This window comes from Salmo salar, chromosome 24 (genome assembly GCF_965601325.2).
Source record: "Salmo salar chromosome 24, fSalSal1, whole genome shotgun sequence".
In the NCBI taxonomy this organism is placed as follows: Eukaryota; Metazoa; Chordata; class Actinopteri; order Salmoniformes; family Salmonidae; genus Salmo; species Salmo salar.
In genome coordinates, this window is record NC_138314.1 from 16,180,895 (window position 1) to 16,200,592 (window position 19,698).

Here is a 19,698-nt window from a genome sequence, read left to right on the forward strand (position 1 = left end):
TGATTAGTGACTAAGCGCCTACATGTTTGTAAAGTAGACTATCATTATATTATTATGAATCTAAGCTCCAATCTAAACTACAACAGCAGTCTAGGTCGTATGTGTGTTTAAATGGATTTGTACTAGCTAGGGTTGGGTGATGTCAGATGTAGACTGACAGGGTTTCCCAAACAGGGTTTCCCAAACTCGGTCCTGCCCCTCCAGGGATATTCAACTCTTCCACTACGAGGTCCGGAGCCTGCTGGTTTTCTGTTCTACATGGTAATGAATTGCACACACCTGGTGTCCCAGGTCTAAATCGGTCCCTGATTTGAGGGGGACAATGAAAAAAAAATGCAGTGGAATTGGCTTCGAGGTCCAGAGTTGAGTTTGAAGGTGCTAGAGTTTCAGCATGGAACGAAACAGGTGTGTGTGTGTGTGTGTTGTCTCGCACACATGATGGAGCAAAGTGACAGTCAGCTGATGAGGAACGGGCTTTCTTACCATAGTGAGTTAGGTTATAAATCATGAGCTGGATAAAAGCAGTCTATCCTGTTCAGAACTGGATAATAATTGCTTTGCCTCATCCTCCTGTCATAATAGGCTATTGTTTGTTCTGTCTCATAAAGCTGTGATTGAGAATAGCCTATAGGCCTATGTCTATAGACTTTAATTCTTGTTATTATTTAAAGTGGCAACTTTAAGACAACAGTACCTTCTCAGGCTATTAGAATATTTGGAAAATAGGCTACTTATCATAACTTTAATTTGTTTTAAAGTTATGGTAGGCCTAGCAGGATATATTATAGGCCATTTGGTTTTAACTTCGGGTGGATGGATTTTTCTGACCGGATGGATAGTTTTTCTTAATTAATAAGCTTAAACTTGATTAAACTTGTAATTATATTTTTCTATAGGCCATTGATATTGTTTGTTCGCTCTCATTATTAGTCCCCATGGCTACCCTAAATTTTTAGGCCATTCAAACAACTTTTTGAGATGGAACTCAGATTAATTCATTGTTTGATCGGGAGAGAATGCATGCATAAAATGATGAAAGCATACTATACCCCAAACTCGGTCATATCGAATGGAGAGACAAGGGAATATAGCCGACGTTTTTTAAAACAGCTAGACACAATATAGTTAAGGAGTGTCCGTTATAAAAAATGAATAGGTTTAGACTATGAGGCCCATGTATCTGACAGAGCGAGAGAGGATATTTTCTGACTGGACATTTTGCGCTGAAATAGGCTATAGCAAATAGGAAGATAGATTATTGGGAATGTCCCTCGTGTGCTGCCCTGACCGACTTCGTTCTAGGCGTTCTGCGTGGCGTCAGTCAAGTTCAAATAGGCTAAACCATCGTCCGTCACATCACGATGTTGTCACCATTGACGATGGCTGTCAATCTGAATCGATAGACGATTCTATCGTAATAGCCTCATTTGTACTGTACACATTAAATGCTCATCACAATGACACAAGGAGAATAATGAATTGAGCCACAAGTTTTATTTTCCGCAAGAAAAATTCCCTATGAAATTTGAATACAATAATATACTTTTTTTTTTTTATATATAGCCTATATTTAAGTTATCTTATGCAAAAATACACCATCTCATACTGGTATTCTATTCACAACCCTCTTCTTCACATACACGTGTTTAAAAGACTGAGGATCAACTCCATTAAAGCTTATTATTCATTACATTTAAAACGGTGCAAAACACAAGATGCAAAAACAGAGTTCCCTCATTCAGCAGAAAGTTGTAGTCTCTCTAGACACCAGGGTTGCCTCCTACAATGTTTCAATCACAGGAGGACAGCTCATAATAATGGCTGGAATGGGTAAATGGAATGGTATCAATCACATGAAAACCACGTGTTTGACCACCATTTCATTTATTCTCTCCCAGTGATTACTATGAGCTCAGCCACCACAATTAAGGTGCCACCTGTGGTTTCAATGGTCGGCTTAACACCTCTGTACATAATAGAACGTCAGTTTGGCATAGAGGAACTACGTCACTACCTTATCTGCTTGAATAAACACAAAACAGTAGCTAGCAAGATGTAGATCAGAGGCTATTTTTAATAAGTGCATTATGCAAGTGGTTGCTTTGCATCAGCAACCATCACTAAAACCCCTGCAAAGGTTTTGCCTGCTAACTTATGACCATTATGACTTCAAAAAAACTGCACAAGAGATAAAAATGCATTTATTTTGAAAGAAGTGCATCTTCAATGGTTGAGTAAGCAATCCAAATTCCCAGCAATCCAAGAAGTACTAGGTAGGTAGGGATGGTTGCTAGTGAGGTCACCAGCACTCCATTCACCTGAGATCAAGGTGACAGTCAGTCATTGTCACTGTCTGAGCAGAATACTTCATACACAGGATCCTCTGGGAGTAGTGTGTGTGTTGTCACCTAAACTGCATCACCTGAAGAACTTGTCAATGGTGTTCCAAGCTGGGCCCAGGGCTTTGGCCTTCTTAGAGGGGGGTGGGGGAGACAAGCCTCTCCTGGAAGTGTAGCAGAATAAAAACACAGCACATTTTACTGCGGGATTCTCACTGTCTGCACCAGTATCTGCAACCATCTTTTTTTGACGTACCACACAACATGTTGAATTAACTCCTTTGTGAATGTGCTGACTTTCAAACTAATCTCTCGCCCTCTTTTATATGTATAGGAGATGTAGTCATACCTTTTGCTCTTGCCTTTCTGTGGCGCTCTCTGCAGGGGCTGCTCGCTCTCTGTGGAGGGAAACACGAAAAACTCCATCAGATTCTTCCGCTAAAAACAGAATGACGACTGTCTTTGTCCGGCAAGTCATTTGTGTTCATTTCAAAGCTATAAAGACTAATCTCCCAGGCAGGGTAGGTAAGGAGAAACTGGGAGAGACCGTCTTTCCATTGTCAGAATTCAATGGGTGAAGAAGGGATTGACCAGTGGCAGAGAGCAGGGCAGGGGAGCCCCCACAGGGTGAAATGAGATGTCTTCTTTCTCTCAAAGGGAATCAATACACAACCAGCACTGGCCTCACACTGACCAAACAAATCCTTCTAGTTTTAACCATAAGACTTCAGGACATGTAATTCATTTTCGTGATGGAAAATAGCTTTCAGCGTTAACCTAAATGAATAAAACCAGACAGAAAGTATGTATAAAAAATAACTGACCTACAGTCAGGTTCATAATTATTGGCACCCTTGATAAAGATGAGCAAAAAAGACTGCTGTTTTCAGTACTCCAGCACCTCCCCTGTTTTCAGTACTCCAGCCCCTCCCCTGTTTTCAGTACTCCAGCCCCTCCCCTGTTTTCAGTACTCCAGCCCCTCTCCCGTTTTCAGTACTCCAGCCCCTCCCCTGTTTTCAGTACTCCAGCACCCTCCCCTGTTTTCAGTACTCCAGCCCCCTCCCCTGTTTTCAGTACTCCAGCCTCTCCCCTGTTTTCAGTACTCCAGCCCCTCCCCTGTTTTCAGTACTCCAGCACCCTCCCCTGTTTTCAGTACTCCAGCACCCTCCCCTGTTTTCAGTACTCCAGCCCCTCCCCTGTTTTCAGTACTCCAGCCCCTCCCCTGTTTTCAGTACTCCAGCCCCTCCCCTGTTTTCAGTACTCCAGCCCTCTCCCGTTTTCAGTACTCCAGCCCTCTCCCGTTTTCAGTACTCCAGCCCCTCCCCTGTTTTCAGTACTCCAGCACCCTCCCCTGTTTTCAGTACTCCAGCCCCCTCCCCTGTTTTCAGTACTCCAGCCCCTCCCCTGTTTTCAGTACTCCAGCACCCTCCCCTGTTTTCAGTACTCCAGCACCCTCCCCTGTTTTCAGTACTCCAGCCCCTCCCCTGTTTTCAGTACTCCAGCCCCTCCCCTGTTTTCAGTACTCCAGCCCCTCCCCTGTTTTCAGTACTCCAGCCCCTCCCCTGTTTTCAGTACTCCAGCCCCTCCCCTGTTTTCAGTACTCCAGCCCCCTCCCCTGTTTTCAGTACTCCAGCCCCTCCCCTGTTTTCAGTACTTCAGCCCCCTCCCCTGTTTTCAGTACTCCAGCCCCTCCCCTGTTTTCAGTACTCCAGCCCCTCCCCTGTTTTCAGTACTCAGCCCCTTCCCCTGTTTTCAGTACTCCAGCGCCTCCCCTGTTTTCAGTACTCCAGCCCCTCCCCTGTTTTCAGTACTCCAGCCCCTCCCCTGTTTTCAGTACTCCAGCCCCTCCCCTGTTTTCAGTACTCCAGCCCCTCCCCTGTTTTCAGTACTCCAGCCCCTCCCCTGTTTTCAGTACTCCAGCCCCTCCCCTGTTTTCAGTACTCCAGCCCCTCCCCTGTTTTCAGTACTCCAGCCCCTCCCCTGTTTTCAGTACTCCAGCACCCTCCCCTGTTTTCAGTACTCCAGCCCCTCCCCTGTTTTCAGTACTCCAGCCCCTCCCCTGTTTTCAGTACTCCAGCACCCTCCCCTGTTTTCAGTACTCCAGCACCCTCCCCTGTTTTCAGTACTCCAGCCCCTCCCCTGTTTTCAGTACTCCAGCCCCTCCCCTGTTTTCAGTACTCCAGCACCCTCCCCTGTTTTCAGTACTCCAGCACCCTCCCCTGTTTTCAGTACTCCAGCCCCTCCCCTGTTTTCAGTACTCCAGCACCCTCCCCTGTTTTCAGTACTCCAGCACCCTCCCCTGTTTTCAGTACTCCAGCACCCTCCCCTGTTTTCAGTACTCCAGCACCCTCCCCTTGTGAGGATAATGAGCCTTTTTGTAATATGTTTTATGAGATTGGAGAACACACTGGGAGGAATCTTACACCATTCCTCCATACAGAATCTTTCCAGATCCTTGATATCCTTCGTCTGCGCTTATGGACGGTCCTTTTCAATTTAACCACAGGTTTTCAATGGGGTCAATTCCAGAGACTGAGATGGCCATTGCAAAATGTTGATTTTGTGGTCAATTAACCTGTGGATTTTGACGTGTGCTTGGAGTTATTGTCTTGCTGGAAGATCCACTTGCGGCAAATGTCAGCCTCCTAGCAGAGGCAACCAGGTTTTTGTCTAAAATGTCCTGGTACTTGGTCAACTTTATGATGCCGTTGACCTTACCAAGGGCCCCAGGACCAGTGGAAGCAAAATAGCCCCATAACATCAAAGATCCACCACTATACTTTACCGTAGGTATGAAGTACTTTGTCTACATACAGTATGCTTCTGTTTTTCGACACCAAACCCACCACTGGTGTGTGTGGCCAAAGAGCTCCATCTTCATGTCATCTGACCATAGCACCGCCTGGAGTTTGATAAACGCCATTGGAACCGGTGCTATGGTCAGATGACATGAAAATAGAGCTCTTTTATGTCAAAACCTGGTTGCCTCTGCCAGGAGGCTGACACTTGGCTTCAAGTGGATCTTCCTGCAAGACAATAACCCCAAGCACTAATCAAAATCCACAAAAATCTACATTTTGCAATGGCCATCTCAGTCTCTGGACTTGAACCCCATTGAAAATCTGTGGTTTGAATTGAAGAGGGCAATCCATAAGAGAAGACAAAGGATAAAAGATCCGTCCCAACGTGTTCTATAATCTCATAAAGCATTTGAGAAAAAGGCTCAGGGTCGATATCCTCACAAGGGGAGGGTAGTGGAGTACTGAAAACAGGGGTGCCAATAATTCTGACCCTATCTTTTAGAGATGTTTAAAACAACTTATTAGAAAAATATTTTTCTCTGAGCAGTTGTATTAGTATAAAATAATATACATTTCACTTTTCTGCATACAATATAGCTCAGTATTTGTATTATTTTATACAGTCTTTCTTGCTCATCTTTATCAAGGGTGCCAATAATTATGTATAAATTTTTTTTATCCTAAATAAAAGCTAGACATTCAAGAAGAATCGAAAATTCTAAAAACTATGAATTTATGAGTATTTTTTGCATGGCTGGATTACCAACCGAGCACATGCCCAGGGGCCCCGGTTTGGGTACCCATAGATTTTTTTAATAATGTTTGAGCATAAGAACACATGGTGCGGGGAGCTGACCTTTCAAAGCTAGCACTTGTTCTAGGCCCACCACGTGGCCAATTGGCATGGTATTGCATGAGAGGGTGTGGCCCTTGGGACTTTACCATGTTGGTAAGTTTCACAATTAGGCATGGCAAAATCTGTAGAATTGCAGAAAACTTGCTTTCACGTTGCAACATTTCCTGTAAAACAACACATTTTTCTCTATGTCCCCCGACACGCCCACCACCTAAGTCTCTATTTGATCTAGAAAAAACAGAGTTTTACTCAATATATAACCACAATTTACAATCTCCTGGATTACATATTGAGTAGGAAGAGGCAGAAACAGGACCCATGCAAGCACTGGGGATGAGACTGGTAGTGGCAGCACATAGAAAAACAGAGTGGAGAAGTCCCTGGTTTATTTGAATGACAATGGCAGTAATGCATGATCATTCAGTAAATAAAACATCTCTGAAACACAGACCTTTGTGGGCAGCAGGTGGTACAGTGTGGGTGGTGCGGTCCACAGATGCCAGTCCCCCAAGCTCATGCAAGACTTCCTGGTTCAGACAGAGGTCAACGTGTAGGTTAAAAAGGCTGAGGTCATTGGTGTCCTGGGTCTCCTGACACACTGGACAGGTGAGGGCGGGGCCTCTGTGGTCACGTGACTCAGGCTTGGGCGTAGTCATTGGCCGAGGGCCACCGGTGGACAACAGACAATCCCGAAGACGAGGGTCACTTTGAGATGAACCCTTCAGGGTGTTAGGGTCTGTACCTCTATGTATAGATACACCTCCATTTGGACTAGTGTTAAGGCAGACAGGGTTCAGGCCCACAGCGCTTAGTGGAATATTAGCTGTACTAGTCTCATATAGAAGTAAACCTGTAGTGGACTCTGTATGATCACCTGCACTTGAGTCCAATTGAAGGCCCACTGAGTCCAACATGCACCTACTGAGCAGCTCCCTACCTTTCTCCATCGCCCCCTCCTCCCTCTTCCCTCCAGTTATCTCTTTCTCCTCCTCCTCCTCCTCCTCCTCACAGACACTGAGGCCTCTCTCTAGTTCTGTGTCTGTGCGGTTGTTTTGCCACATAGTAACCCCACTGAGACACTGGTCAATGTGTCTGTTGAAGACTGTCAGCTCTGTGGTGTTCACCTCCCTGAAGCATACAGGGCAGGTCAGACTGTCTGTCCCTGACTCTGGCTCTGTTGAACAGCATGATGAAGTAGACGCATGGGCTGTAGGTTCATGTGTCATTTTGTCCGAAGCTGTCAATGCACTCATAGAGATGTGTGTCTCTGCTGATGTATTTGTATTCTTCGGAGTGTGCGTCTGTGTCCCTTTGGGGTTGGTGGTCGATGAGGCTGGGCCCTGTCTGGTCTCGAAGCCATTCCAATCTCCCTTCTCTGGTGGGTCCTCTCTCTCAGCTTGCAGCCGCAGCCTCTGGGCGTGAGCTCTCTGGAAGAAGGACTGCTGGTTCTCCCCAGTCCTGCCCACCTCCACCCCTCCCCGGCTGGGTACCCAGGCATGACCCTCCTGCCCCTGTCTCTGCTGTACCAGGGAAGGGCAGGTAGAGGGCTGGGTCAGGCCTGGAGGCTTAGGTGGATGCTCTTTCACAGGCTTGTGGGAGATCTGGGAGGTGCTACTAGAGTCAGTCTGTTTTTTATGGAGAAATCCCACAATGCTCTTCTGCAGGGGTTTCTTGTCGTCAGCGCTGGCGAAACTGGAAACCCGAACGCCTGCAGACACGTAAGCGTTGATTTAAAACTGCAGTCAATTGTTTTACTGAAGCTTCAAGTTCAAATATATGAATTATTAACAGAATCAGTAGAATGTACTTCATATATTATTGTTATATACAACATATATGAAAGGTGATATTAATGTATTTTCTTGCCAATGGGACACCACATTTAAACTGGCGGGAGAAGGTAAAGTAAGATTACCCATAAGCCTCAGTCTCAGTGGCTGGGGGCTGACGTTGTCGATCTCAGTCTTCAGCAAGTCCTTAGCGACAGCAAAGAGCTCTTCCGTCGTAGCAACGGCACACGGCAGCGTCCACGCTCTGGTTTTCACCTCAAAGTTGACATTTTTCAGCTTCAACGTCACCGTCTTGCCCTGGAAGAACACAGAGCAAATGAAAGGGTGAAGCACAGATTACATCTGGTCGGACCTGGGGAAGGAGTCAAAAGGACTGAACAGACGTTGATTTGACTGATAGATGACACTAAGTGAAGAAGGGTCAAAGGCATTTTCCTAGGAGAGTGATGGTCATTCCCAAGCAGCCTATTCCCCAGGCAGGCTGAGGCTCACACTGGTCCCTGGTGCTCTCCATAATGGCTCTCCATTTCCTCCAGGTATCAAAAGCATATTAGGGCTCAGTCAGCGGGTGATGGCCGTGCCAAGCCAGCTCTCTCTATCGATTGGGATGGGAACAGACGCTCTGGTAATTGTGTGAGATGTTGGTTAGAGACAGATTGAGTCTGGGAGCCAACACTAGCGCTGAAATGTTTTAAGACCCCAAAATACCCTCTCTGTGGAAATATCCTTTCTGTGGAAATATCCTTTCTGTGGAAATATCCTTTCTGTGGAAATATCCTTTCTGTGGAAATATCCTTTCTGTTCAAGAGCCCTTTTCTGCTCTCTCTTCCCAAGAGGAAAGAGTCACCTGAGGCAATCTCAATGCACAGAGCAAGAGGCAGGCAGTCAGGCAATGGCTGTTCACAATGGTGCTGAATACTAACACACCGGACATAACAAACAGTTCCATGTGTTAGGTACTGTCGAACGGCTCTGCATTTCACACAATAGCCACAAAAAGCCAAATACTGGAGATTGATTTCAATTATTATTTTTTTTACTATGAATCCAATAGGTTATCAGACAGTGAATTTGTGTTTAATAATATACTCTGAGGAAGAGAAATGTGCTATACAACTGCAATATATTCTAGTAATGACCTATGCTATTACTAATAGTGTACTGTAATCAACTGAGCTGTGCTGTAGAGTACCTTGAGCGCCTCCTTCTGCAGGTCCTGAGCCAGGTCTTGGCACAGCTCCCTGCACAGAGAGAACTGCTCCTTTAATGCACTCATCTCTCCAAACGTCCTAACAGAGAATGAGGGAGATAGAGAAATATGTTGGATATGGGGAGCGTTCGAGTATGTCCCATTATTTATCTATGCATTTCACATATATGTTGCCAGAAAAGAAGAAAAAAAACACCTCTCTGTACTCATGCTTTTTCTCTCTCCGTCCCTGTAAGTAAATACAAAAACAGACTCAGTCAGATGACTTGAACTCATTCTACGGATGAATTTCCTGCATAGTTACCCCTCTCCTCCCTGCCCACCCTCCTCTGCTTGCCCGCCAGCACCTCTCGATGTGTGTGGAGCCCAGGCCCATAGAGATGTGGAGGAAGTGATGCCAAGACGTCTCAGAGAACAGCAGGGCCAGCAGCGCCATCTCCTGGCCAAGATGGGAACAGCTGGTGATACCTAGAGCTCCCAGCATCTTCTCTGTCACCTTCCCAATGCCTGAGACCTGGCACACCAAAAGACCGTCATCTGTATTTGTAAGTCATCAGCCAGCAACATGTTCCATAAACAATCACCTAGAGAATGCATCCCTTAAAATAGGCTGTCTAGGTTTAAGGGTAGGTGTTACTACAGCCTACCTTCCGGACTGGCAGGTCCTGTATGAAGTCTATGACAGCCTGTCGGTTAGAGGGGAGTTTGTACTGGCCGTTGGGTTTGTTCTTATCACTACACACCTTGGCCAGCATCATGTTTGGGGCAATGCCTAGAACAAACAAATAAATAAATATATATATATATATACACATACATACATACATGCTTGATGTAACTATACACAGAATATGATGATAAAGTTAGCCTGGGATAGTAACATATCAAATATTCCCTGAGGTATTTTAACACAACTAACAATGTAACTCTGAGGTGTGTCCAAAAAGGCACCCTATTCTCTATGGGCCCCGGTCAAAAATAGTGAATAGGGTGCCATTTGGGACTCATCCAATGTGTCCTCCAAGGAACATGAACACACAGCGTCTCTCTCACCTGCGCTGGCAGTTAGCGAGGTCTTCTGCTCGATGCGGAAGCGCATCTCTCTTACCGCCTCCTCGGCACAGGTCCCAAACACTTCCACCTCTCCCCCAGCCGCATCCTGCAGACAGGGGGAGGAGCTGGGGCTGTTCTCAAACAGGACAGGAGACAAACCCTCTACCTCTACTGTCTCCTGTAGGTCACCATGCTCCTCAACTAGAGAGAGAGAGAGGGAGAGAGATAGACCAGGTCTGTCTCCTGTAGGTCACCCTGCTCCTCAACTAGAGAGAGAGAGAGGGAGAGAGATAGACCAGGTCTGTCTCCTGTAGGTCACCATGCTCCTCAACTAGAGAGAGAGAGAGGGAGAGAGATAGACCAGGTCTGTCTCCTGTAGGTCACCCTGCTCCTCAACTAGAGAGAGAGAGAGAGGGAGAGAGATAGACCAGGTCTGTCTCCTGTAGGTCACCATGCTCCTCAACTAGAGAGAGAGAGAGGGAGAGAGATAGACCAGGTCTGTCTCCTGTAGGTCACCATGCTCCTCAACTAGAGAGAGAGAGAGAGGGAGAGAGATAGACCAGGTCTGTCTCCTGTAGGTCACCATGCTCCTCAACTAGAGAGAGAGATAGACCAGGAGAGAAGGTCTGAGATAATGAGAAATGATTCACAGAAGAGTATCCACGTCTCTTATCGTCTGCTCCCCTCGTCATTCTTTACCCTTGACAGGTGACAAAAGTGAACTAGATAAGAGAAAGAGACGGAATACACAGACATAGTTCTAATCCCTTCTAATTCAACTTTCTCTGTCAGGCAGGAAACAGAGGAAGAATGACATGAGGCTTTTGCTATTAAGCTCTTAGTAACCCTCTCTCCTTCTGTTACATCTTCCATATAAAATGTAGCTGCCTTCATACTACATCTAAACTACTTACGGTCTACTCTCAAAGTTGTCTTACAAATGACAACGTTATCACAGTCCGTAAACCACAACTGCAATATTGGTTTCAAAAAAGCTATCCAACAGAGTAACAAACGACCAGAACTCTCAGTTATGACATAGTAACCCACTGTGTTTAGACACTCCTGACCTAGCACTGACATGGATCTAGCTACCTCTAGCTGTCCCAGTGTTGTTGGTGTGGAGACGGAGACGGTGGGTACGGAGGGCCTCTGGCCAGCCTCTCCTCTGCTCAAGGTGGTCACTGATGTCCAGGTACGCTTCGTCAAGACTCATGGGCTGGAAGTGAGGGTCATAGTCTGCAAAGACCTCCCGGACCTAGCAGAGATTTAGGATGATTAGGGACTCATATGTCTCTTTGGGGAGGATTTATATATACTGTGTGTGTGTGTGTGTGTGTGTGTGTGTGTGTGTGTGTGTGTGTGTGTGTGTGTGTGTGTGTGTGTGTGTGTGTGTCAGATCCTTACTTCAGCACTCACTGCTCTGTATTTGTCAAAGTTGGTTGGAACAATAACCAGGTTTGGGCAGAGCTTCTTTGCGATGAAGCCAGGCATGGCAGCACGAACCCCAAACTTCCTGGCATGGTAGTTGGATGTTGACTGAGGAGAGTGGACAAAACACATACATTTGTAGAGATAAATAACCCGGGGTTCAATATGGGACATGTGTTGTAGTGCAATAAAAGGACATCTTTCAGATCTAGTTAGAAGACTATAAACCAGTTCATATGTGAAGGAGAAAGATCCCCAGATATGAACCTCCCTCTGGGTAGCAATGATTAGAAATTCAACAGACTTGGCTTTCTTAATTTGACATCACATGATAACTGGAGACAATTGGTATCACGAATGAATGACAATCAACCAAAACAACCACTACACTCATCTATATTATTTGTCTCTAGCGGGTCTTGTTAGTCATAGGCTTGCGTGGCCAGCCTTCTAAATCCTGTCTCTTTCACGAGAAGCCTTGGCTTCTGAGGCTGTTGGTCAATATATACGTTCCTAGCAAATGAACAGTCCTGTTCATGGCGTATAGAATCTCACCAACATGCTCATGGAGCCCACGGCCATGGGTTTGTCCATCAGGTCAGGACAGTCTCTCGTCTCCACCGCAGCATAGAAGGCATCCATATCCACATGCACAATCACACGGCTCAGGTCACGACCCCTCTCCAGGTCAGAGGTCATCTTCTCCACCTACAACAAGACGTTCAGAGGTGACAGCTTCAAACAAATTATAACACAGAAATATATACTGTAGAAGTTATACTGTAAACCTACTGTATCTGTGTGTTAGAGGTCACATAATACTTATTTGTGTAGGTGTGTGTGTGTGTGTGTGTGTGTGTGTGTGTGTGTATATAGCCCTGTACCTGTGCTTGCGCTTTGCTCAGCTGTTGCTCAGTGATGTGTGCTTTCTGCAACATCATCCTCTCAATGCGCTGGTTCACCTGCTGTTCCTTCTTCAGCTCGTTCTCATAGAACCTGGAGCCCTGCAGACGAGAGGGAAACAGAGAGGTGGGTGACCTCCAGTAACAGGCCATGGAACACTGTGATTAGAGAACCCATTGGACCTCAACACACGTGGGTTTGTCAGTTCCTGTGCCATTAGAGTAAGGTAACTAGCTAGGGTTTTGACTCAAAGTCTAGGGTGTTTGTTTGGGTGTTTGGATAAACAGACAGAAGTTCAACCTGTACTGTACCTTGGAGGACTCCATTATGATCTTGTTTATCTTGTCCCTGTTAAGGCCCTCCATTCCAGCCTTGTTGTCATTGAGGGCCATTCTTGAGAGGAAGCCCTCCTCACTGGAAGAGGAGGTCCCCCCTGTCGCCATCCTTCCTTCAAGTGAGACCCTGCATTGAATACATAAACCAAACAAAATTTGCTAAGAAGTATTATGGTACGTTAACTAGCTTGCTAGCTAACAAGCTAGCTAGCAAAATATGTATTCATCCATACAAGTTGGTTCCACAATGTAAAATAATCTAAACAGCTAGTAATACTAGTTTCTAACTATCCATGGCAAGAATAAATAATATTTAGTTTGTTTACGGTAAAAGTATATTCTTTGCCTATGCCTCTTCAGTCTTGAGTTCTGAATTTGCTTCCGCACTCTACGTCAATTAGGGGGAGGTGCAGTTTCCTTGTTTACGGATGTAGACCACGCAACGCGCATATAAACAAAACCTTCAAGAAACAAATCCAGGGACAAACTTTTAACAGGTAATGAAATGTTGTTGATTTATGAAAAACGTGATATTAATTTATTAAAACAATTAAATATCACAACCTGTTTCAGGTATTTTGAACAGTTTCTGCATAGCGGCGATGTCCTAACCAGAGATAATGGAGGAATTATCTTCCTTTCTCTACCACATCTGACCAAACAACCACAGGCCGAGTCCAAGGTTTGTGTCGTCCCCATAGAGATGTATAGAGGACTCTAGTGCCCAAAAGCCAATTTAGGCATGAGCAACGTCATTGAGGACTTTCCCCATTTTGAAGTAAGTCAACCGAGTGAAACTTCCTATGGGTTAAGGAAGGGTCACATAATTCCATCCAGATCATCAGGAGGGATCAGCCGGTGAATTATACTTGTGAGCAAACATTCCATAACTGCAAGTAGCAGTAAATCACCAACAGTGGCTTTATACTTTTTCAAACAACACATTCCAGGTGGCAGTAAGCACAATTTTGTTTGTTAATCAACTCATAGATGTAGTAAGAAGAAAATGGACTACTTCAAAATGGAGATGGCCACAATGGTGCTGCCCTTGCGCTCACAGAAGCCCTACATTTTTTTATATTTTATTCTAGTTTGCACAGTCTCTATGCACACTCACAGGGCCCTACAAACTACGCACATGGATACTCCAACACACTAACACCATAATTTGCTCACACACACATAATATGCACATACATTTCTACTGACTACTCACATACAATCATCATATACGCTACTGCAACTCTGTTTATCATATACTATATATACAAAAGTATGTGGACACCCCTTCAAATTAGTAGATTCGGCTATTTCAGCCAAACCCGTTGCTGACAGGTGTATAAAATTGAGCACACAGCCATACAATCTCCATAGACAAACATTTGGTTTCCATGTATTTGATTCCATTCCAGCCATTATTATGAGCCGTCATCCCTTCAGCAGCCTCCACTGGATGCCACCTTTCCAACAAGTCAGTTCGTGAAATGTATGCCCTGCTGGCGCTACCTGGTCAACTGTATATGCTGTTATTGTGAAGTGGAAATGTCTAGGAGCAACCATGGCTCAGCCGCAAAGTGGTAGGCCACACAAGCTCACAGAACGGAACCGCCAAGTGCTGAAGCGCGTAGCACGTAAAAATCGTCTGTCCTCGGTTGCAACACTCACTACCGAGTTCCAAACTCTCTCTGGAAGCAACGTCAACACAAGACCTGTTAGTCAGGAGCTTCGTGAAATGGGTTTCCATGGCTGAGCAGCCGACACAAGCCTAAGATCCCCATGCGCAATGCCAAGAGTGGGCTGGAGTGGTGCAAAGCTCGCCGCCATTGGACTCTGGAGCAGTGGAAACGTGTTCTCTGGAGTGATAAATCCCCCTTCACCATCTGGCAGTCCGACGGACAAATCTGTCCCTATGCATAGTGCCAACTGTAAAATTTGGTGGAGGAGGAATAATGGTTTGGGTTAGACCCCTCAGTTCCAGTGAAGGGAAATCTTAACACTACAGCATACAATGACATTCTAGACGTTTCTGTGCTTCCAACTTTGTGGCAACAGTTTGGGGAAGGCACTTTCCTCTTTCAGCATGACAATCCCCTCATGCACAAAGTGAGGTCCATACAGAAATGGTTTGTCGAGATCAGTATGGAAGAACTTGACTGGCCTGCGCAGAGCCTTGACCTCAACCTCATCGAACACCTTTGGGATGAATTGGAATGTTTGACGAGCAGGTGTCCACATACTTTTGGTCATGGAGTGTATATCCTGATGCCTAGTCACCCTTCCCCTATACTTATGTACCTCTATCGATCCAGTATCCCTACACATTGTAAATATGGTTCTGGAACTGACCCTGTATATGGTATGCTTACTTTATTGTGTTTTTATTTTATATCGTATGTGTTTTTGTTCTACCTTGTTATTAGATTTTAATTGATTACTGCATTGTTGGTGTTAGAGCTTGCAAGAAAGGCATTTCACTGTACATGTGCATGTGACATTAAAACTTGAAACAAACTAACGGGACAAATACTACAAAAGCGAAATCTATACATCTCTATGGTCGTCCCAAGGTCCGCCAGAGGGCGCTAGCGGGGTAGCTAGTTAGCGATCGTAGTTCTGAGCCATCTGAAAGGATTAGCGCTCTGTGTATTTGATCGTTGAGGATATGGCGCATTTGAACAGAAGGACTATTTTGTCTGCTGCATTATGACTGGATTTCTAGCCAGCTAACTGCATTGCAGAGCCTATTTCTATCAAACGTTACGTCGTGTTGCTTATTGAAACACACATCCCGCAAGAAATTGTGAATTTAGAATGCATGCCAGTCTTAACTAGCTACGACAGCTAAGCAAGCCACTCCTGATTGTCTCATGTTTTGCTACAACGTTTGCTGTCTTATCGATTTGGCAACACTCGCTTGGCCACGTCTTATCAATTTGTGTATTTTAGTTTTCTCGTGGTAAACGCCAGCCTCTACCTAGCTAACGTTACCCAACGACTTGGTTGCTAAATGTCGGAGAAGAGTTCGAACTCGTCGGGCTCCGATGAAGATGTGGAACCCGAATCTGGGCATCCTGTTGAACTCGGTGGCGTCCTAAGCAAGGTAAGTCCTACAAAACAAACGATGAATCTTTATTCAAATGGCTAATGAGGGCATGATCCTCTCAAAAACACGGCTGGGATACAACTAGAATAACTACACTGAACAAAAACGCAACCTGTAAAGTGTTGGTCCCATGTTTCATGAGCTGAAATAAAAGATCCCAGAAATGTTCCATATGCACAAAAAGCTTTCTCTCAAATGTTGTGCACAAATTTGTTTACATCTCTGTTAGTGAGCATTTCTCCTTTGCCAAGATAATCTATCCACTTTACAGGTGTGGCATATCAAGAAGCTGATAAACATGATCATTACACAGGTGCACCTTATGCTGGGGACAAACAGCCACTCTAAAATGTGCAGTTTTGTGACACCAGACAATGCCACAGATGTATCAAGTTGAGGGAGCGTGCAATTGGCATGCTGACTGTAGGAATGTCCATGAGCTGTTGCCAAAGAATTGAGTGTTCATTTCTCTAAGCCGCCTCCAAATTCTTTTTAGAGAATTTGCAGTACGACCAACAGGCCTTACAATCGCAGACCACGTGTTTTGCGTCGTGTGGGCGAGCGGTTTTCGGATGTCAACTTTGAACAGAGTGCCTCATGGTTTGCGGGGGTGTTTATGGAATGGGCAGTCATGAGCTATGGATACCGAATACCGTGATGTGATCCTTAGGCTCCATGTCTTGCCATCCATCCGTCGCCATAAACTCATGTTTCAGCATGATAATGCACAGTGTTGCAAGGATTTGTACACAATTCCTGGAAGCTGAAAATGTCCCAGTTCCTGGATACTCACCAGACATGTTTGAGCATGTTTGGGATGCTCTGGATCGATGTACGACAGCGCATTCCAGTTCCCGTCAATATCCAGCAACTTCACACAGCCATTGAAAAGGATGGGACAACATTCCACAGGCCACAATCAAGTTTGATCAACTCTATGGGCAGGGGATTTCTTGCGCTGCATGAGGCAAATGGTGGTCACACCGGATACTGACTGGTTTTCTGATCCACGCCCCTACATTTTTTTTAAAGGTATCGGTGACCAACAGATGCATATCAATATTCCCAGTCATGTGAAATCCATAGATTAGGGCCTAAATTATTTATTTCATTTGACTGATTTCCTTATATGAACTGGAACTCAGTAAAATCTTTGAAATTTTTGCGTATTGCATTTATATTTTTGGTTCAGTGTAGATGGCTAGCTGCTAGCTTTTGATTCAAAGCACTCAAACCGGTGTATGAGTTGTGATTGATAGTCAATTGTTGTACACTTCCCTGTGGTGGACACTTCCTTATTGTGGACAATGGTTGATAATGTTTGATCATGTTTGATCAATCTCAATTAGGCCACCTATCAGACAATGGGTACCACAAACAAACTGCTCCAGCCACTCATAACAAGGTGGGCCCAGTTGCTTTGTATGGCATCTTTGTGGGCCACAAACACCCAGTTCTCTAAGTTAATTGGGAAATTCATTAAACTAAGCATCATCTTTAGTGATTTGAAACTTAAGTGTGAAACTAACTACATTACCTCCTTCCTACTGTAATTGCACTGCTAGTAGAATTGTAGGCTTGACTATCTGCCTTTGTTTGTTGACAGTGGACAAACTACATTCATGGATGGCAGGACCGGTGGGTAGTGTTGAAGAACAACACTCTGAGCTACTATAAGTCAGAAGATGAGCGGGAGTACGGCTGCAGGGGCTCTCTGTGTCTCAGCAAGGCGGTCATCACAGTAAGTTAGAGTCGAGGTTTATTTCCTCTCAGGAAGCAGCGTTTTGGCACATTATTATGGCACCTGTCACAACAAAATGGACTTCATGATTTCCATCATACCAGCAGAGAAAGGGAAGGTTATCTCATTATAGTATCTCGGTCCAGTTCTACTGGTTTTAAAGATTAGGTGAAAATATGCTAGTGAAATGCTTGCCTAAAACTCAGACAATGTTAGGATGTTCTCTGTCATTACTTTGAGCAATAACTTGTCATTCCTTGGGTCCAATTTTCTCTGCCCCAGAGAGCTAAACATTAACCAGTAATGAGGCTGTTAGTGCACAGTAGGGGATAGAGAGCAGTATTTTATCAGACAAGGGCATACTGACACTACAAGGAGACCCATTAGTAAACACGTGTACATAGTCCTTTATTAGGCAACTGAAATCCTGATTCCGTCTTGAAATGTAATCTTTGGCCACATACTGTTAGCCTTTGTATGCCATGCTTCAGTTTCTTCTATAGAAAAGTGTGTGGTCACATGCACATCCTTAAAAACATAGGTGCTTGGCTAATAAAGAATACTAGTAAAAATGAAGAAGGCCCGCGCACTGTTGAAGCTCCCAATTCACTGCTTTATTGACAACGTTTCCATCAGAAACTGGTCTTTCTCAGGTCGAACAAAGCGAGTGTTCACATCCCAAAATATACATGTCACCTCACATGATCATTGCGGACATGACTCATGGTGGGTGTGAAAGCAATTTGTGTATCTCTAAATAGGATATCGATGAGTTGGGGACATGTACTACTTCCAGAAAATAATATATATTTACAAAATGACCGATTAGGAGACCTGGAAGGCAAGGCGAATCAGAGTGACATATTCATGTCAGAAACGGTCTGATATCAAACTCTTGGTTCAGACCTCTAGGAGACATGGTACACAAACGCTGAATCCAATACAATTCTCTTCTCAATAATAGATGATCAGTATTTCCCCTCCTACTCGGAGTATTAACATGTGTGATACCAATGTATCTCAGAGAGCTAATGTTGTGACGAGCCGCCATGAAATGCCCAGCCACCAGGGTTCTCTGGTCAAGAGTCCTGATATTACTCGTGTGTTCTGCTGTCCTTGTTTTCAGAGTTTCCTTTTTCCCTACATGGCGTAGACCACAAATACACTTGATCAGTTATATCACATTTTCTTGTGGAAGCTGTCCCCGTGTAACAGGGAATTCCTGTCCGTCGGCTTCCTGTATAGGTCCGCGCTAAAGCCACCGTCCTCCCTCTTAATCAAAATGTCAAGAACTTGTTTCATGCGCATCAAAGGTGAGGGTGAATTTCAGATGCTCACTGCTTGTATTGATGGAGTGGAATCGATGGTTCCTCTGCTGTGCCCTGGAATAAAAGGAATACATCATCAAGGAAGCCTTTCTAGAGTCTGATAAATGGCGCAGGAATAGATTGTTAGGGCTGAAAATCACCTTCTCAAACAACCCCACATACAGTTTGGCATAATTCGGTGCCATTTTACTACCCATAGCAGTTTCCTTCTGTTGCATGAACATTATTTGTCAGAACAGTCTCAGCCAGTTGAACAATCCAGTTAGTGCTGGGGAGTGTGCCAGTGGGTCGTTGACGAAGACAGTGTGCCATGGCTTCCAGGCTTCCCTGATAGGGGATATTAGTATACACGGATTCAACATCAAACAAGCCACAGTAGGTCTCCCTGGTGGCTTATCCAATAGTTTGTGGATTTTTGTTGAGGCGTGAATAACGCTCATGATTGGATTGTCTACTTTCATGAACTCGCATTCTTTTTGCATAATTTCTCCGCTTTCCAACAGACTTCAGCTCGCAGTGAATCTCAGCTTTGAACAGTGGTGTGGGGTCACGTGACAATTTCTGATAGAAAGTAGTGGTGTTGAATTGTCCCCGACTCTCATTCGCATAGTCATCACAGTTTAACGACACCACAGCTCTGCCCTCGTCAACACTATTAAAGTGGAATCATTTCTCTTTAAATCGTCCAACGCTCGTCTCTGTTCTTTAGGGAGGTTATTGTAGACTCTGTATTCTCATTTCTTATTCAGAATCGGAGACACCTTTTCCCACCGATCTGCAGTATGTTTCTAGGGAGGGATTTCTGTAT

The 19,698-nt window shown here is 44.8% G+C and overlaps 2 protein-coding genes across 10 annotated transcripts in view; one reads left to right on the plus strand and one right to left on the minus strand.

Moving 5' to 3' along the window:
* Positions 1 to 1,475: 1,475 nt before the first annotated feature.
* LOC106585036 (DNA polymerase kappa) lies at positions 1,476 to 13,327 on the minus strand. Its single transcript, XM_082968526.1, has 15 exons — positions 13,045 to 13,327; positions 12,695 to 12,845; positions 12,365 to 12,484; positions 12,036 to 12,188; positions 11,457 to 11,588; positions 11,145 to 11,307; positions 10,050 to 10,250; positions 9,644 to 9,768; positions 9,344 to 9,510; positions 9,193 to 9,225; positions 8,979 to 9,075; positions 7,912 to 8,083; positions 6,448 to 7,704; positions 2,689 to 2,737; positions 1,476 to 2,503 (listed from the first exon to the last, which is right to left on the minus strand). The coding sequence occupies exons 2-15, from the start codon at positions 12,824 to 12,826 to the stop codon at positions 2,419 to 2,421; spliced, it is 2,886 nt and encodes a 961-aa protein (XP_082824652.1). The 5' UTR covers positions 12,827 to 12,845; positions 13,045 to 13,327; the 3' UTR covers positions 1,476 to 2,418.
* Positions 13,224 to 19,698, plus strand: part of LOC106585037 (ceramide transfer protein) — a 37,596-nt gene continuing 31,121 nt past the window's right edge. For 5 of the 9 annotated variants that reach the window (XM_045707079.2, XM_045707083.2, XM_045707081.2 and 2 more), the window contains exons 1-2: positions 13,224 to 13,400; positions 17,428 to 17,562. In XM_045707079.2, the coding sequence (XP_045563035.1) occupies positions 13,224 to 13,400; positions 17,428 to 17,562 (312 nt within the window). Of the gene's footprint in view, positions 13,401 to 15,297; positions 15,819 to 17,427; positions 17,563 to 19,698 lie in introns of those variants that run through there. The other 4 variants (XM_045707085.2, XM_045707084.2, XM_045707086.2 and 1 more) reach the window with 4 other exon arrangements.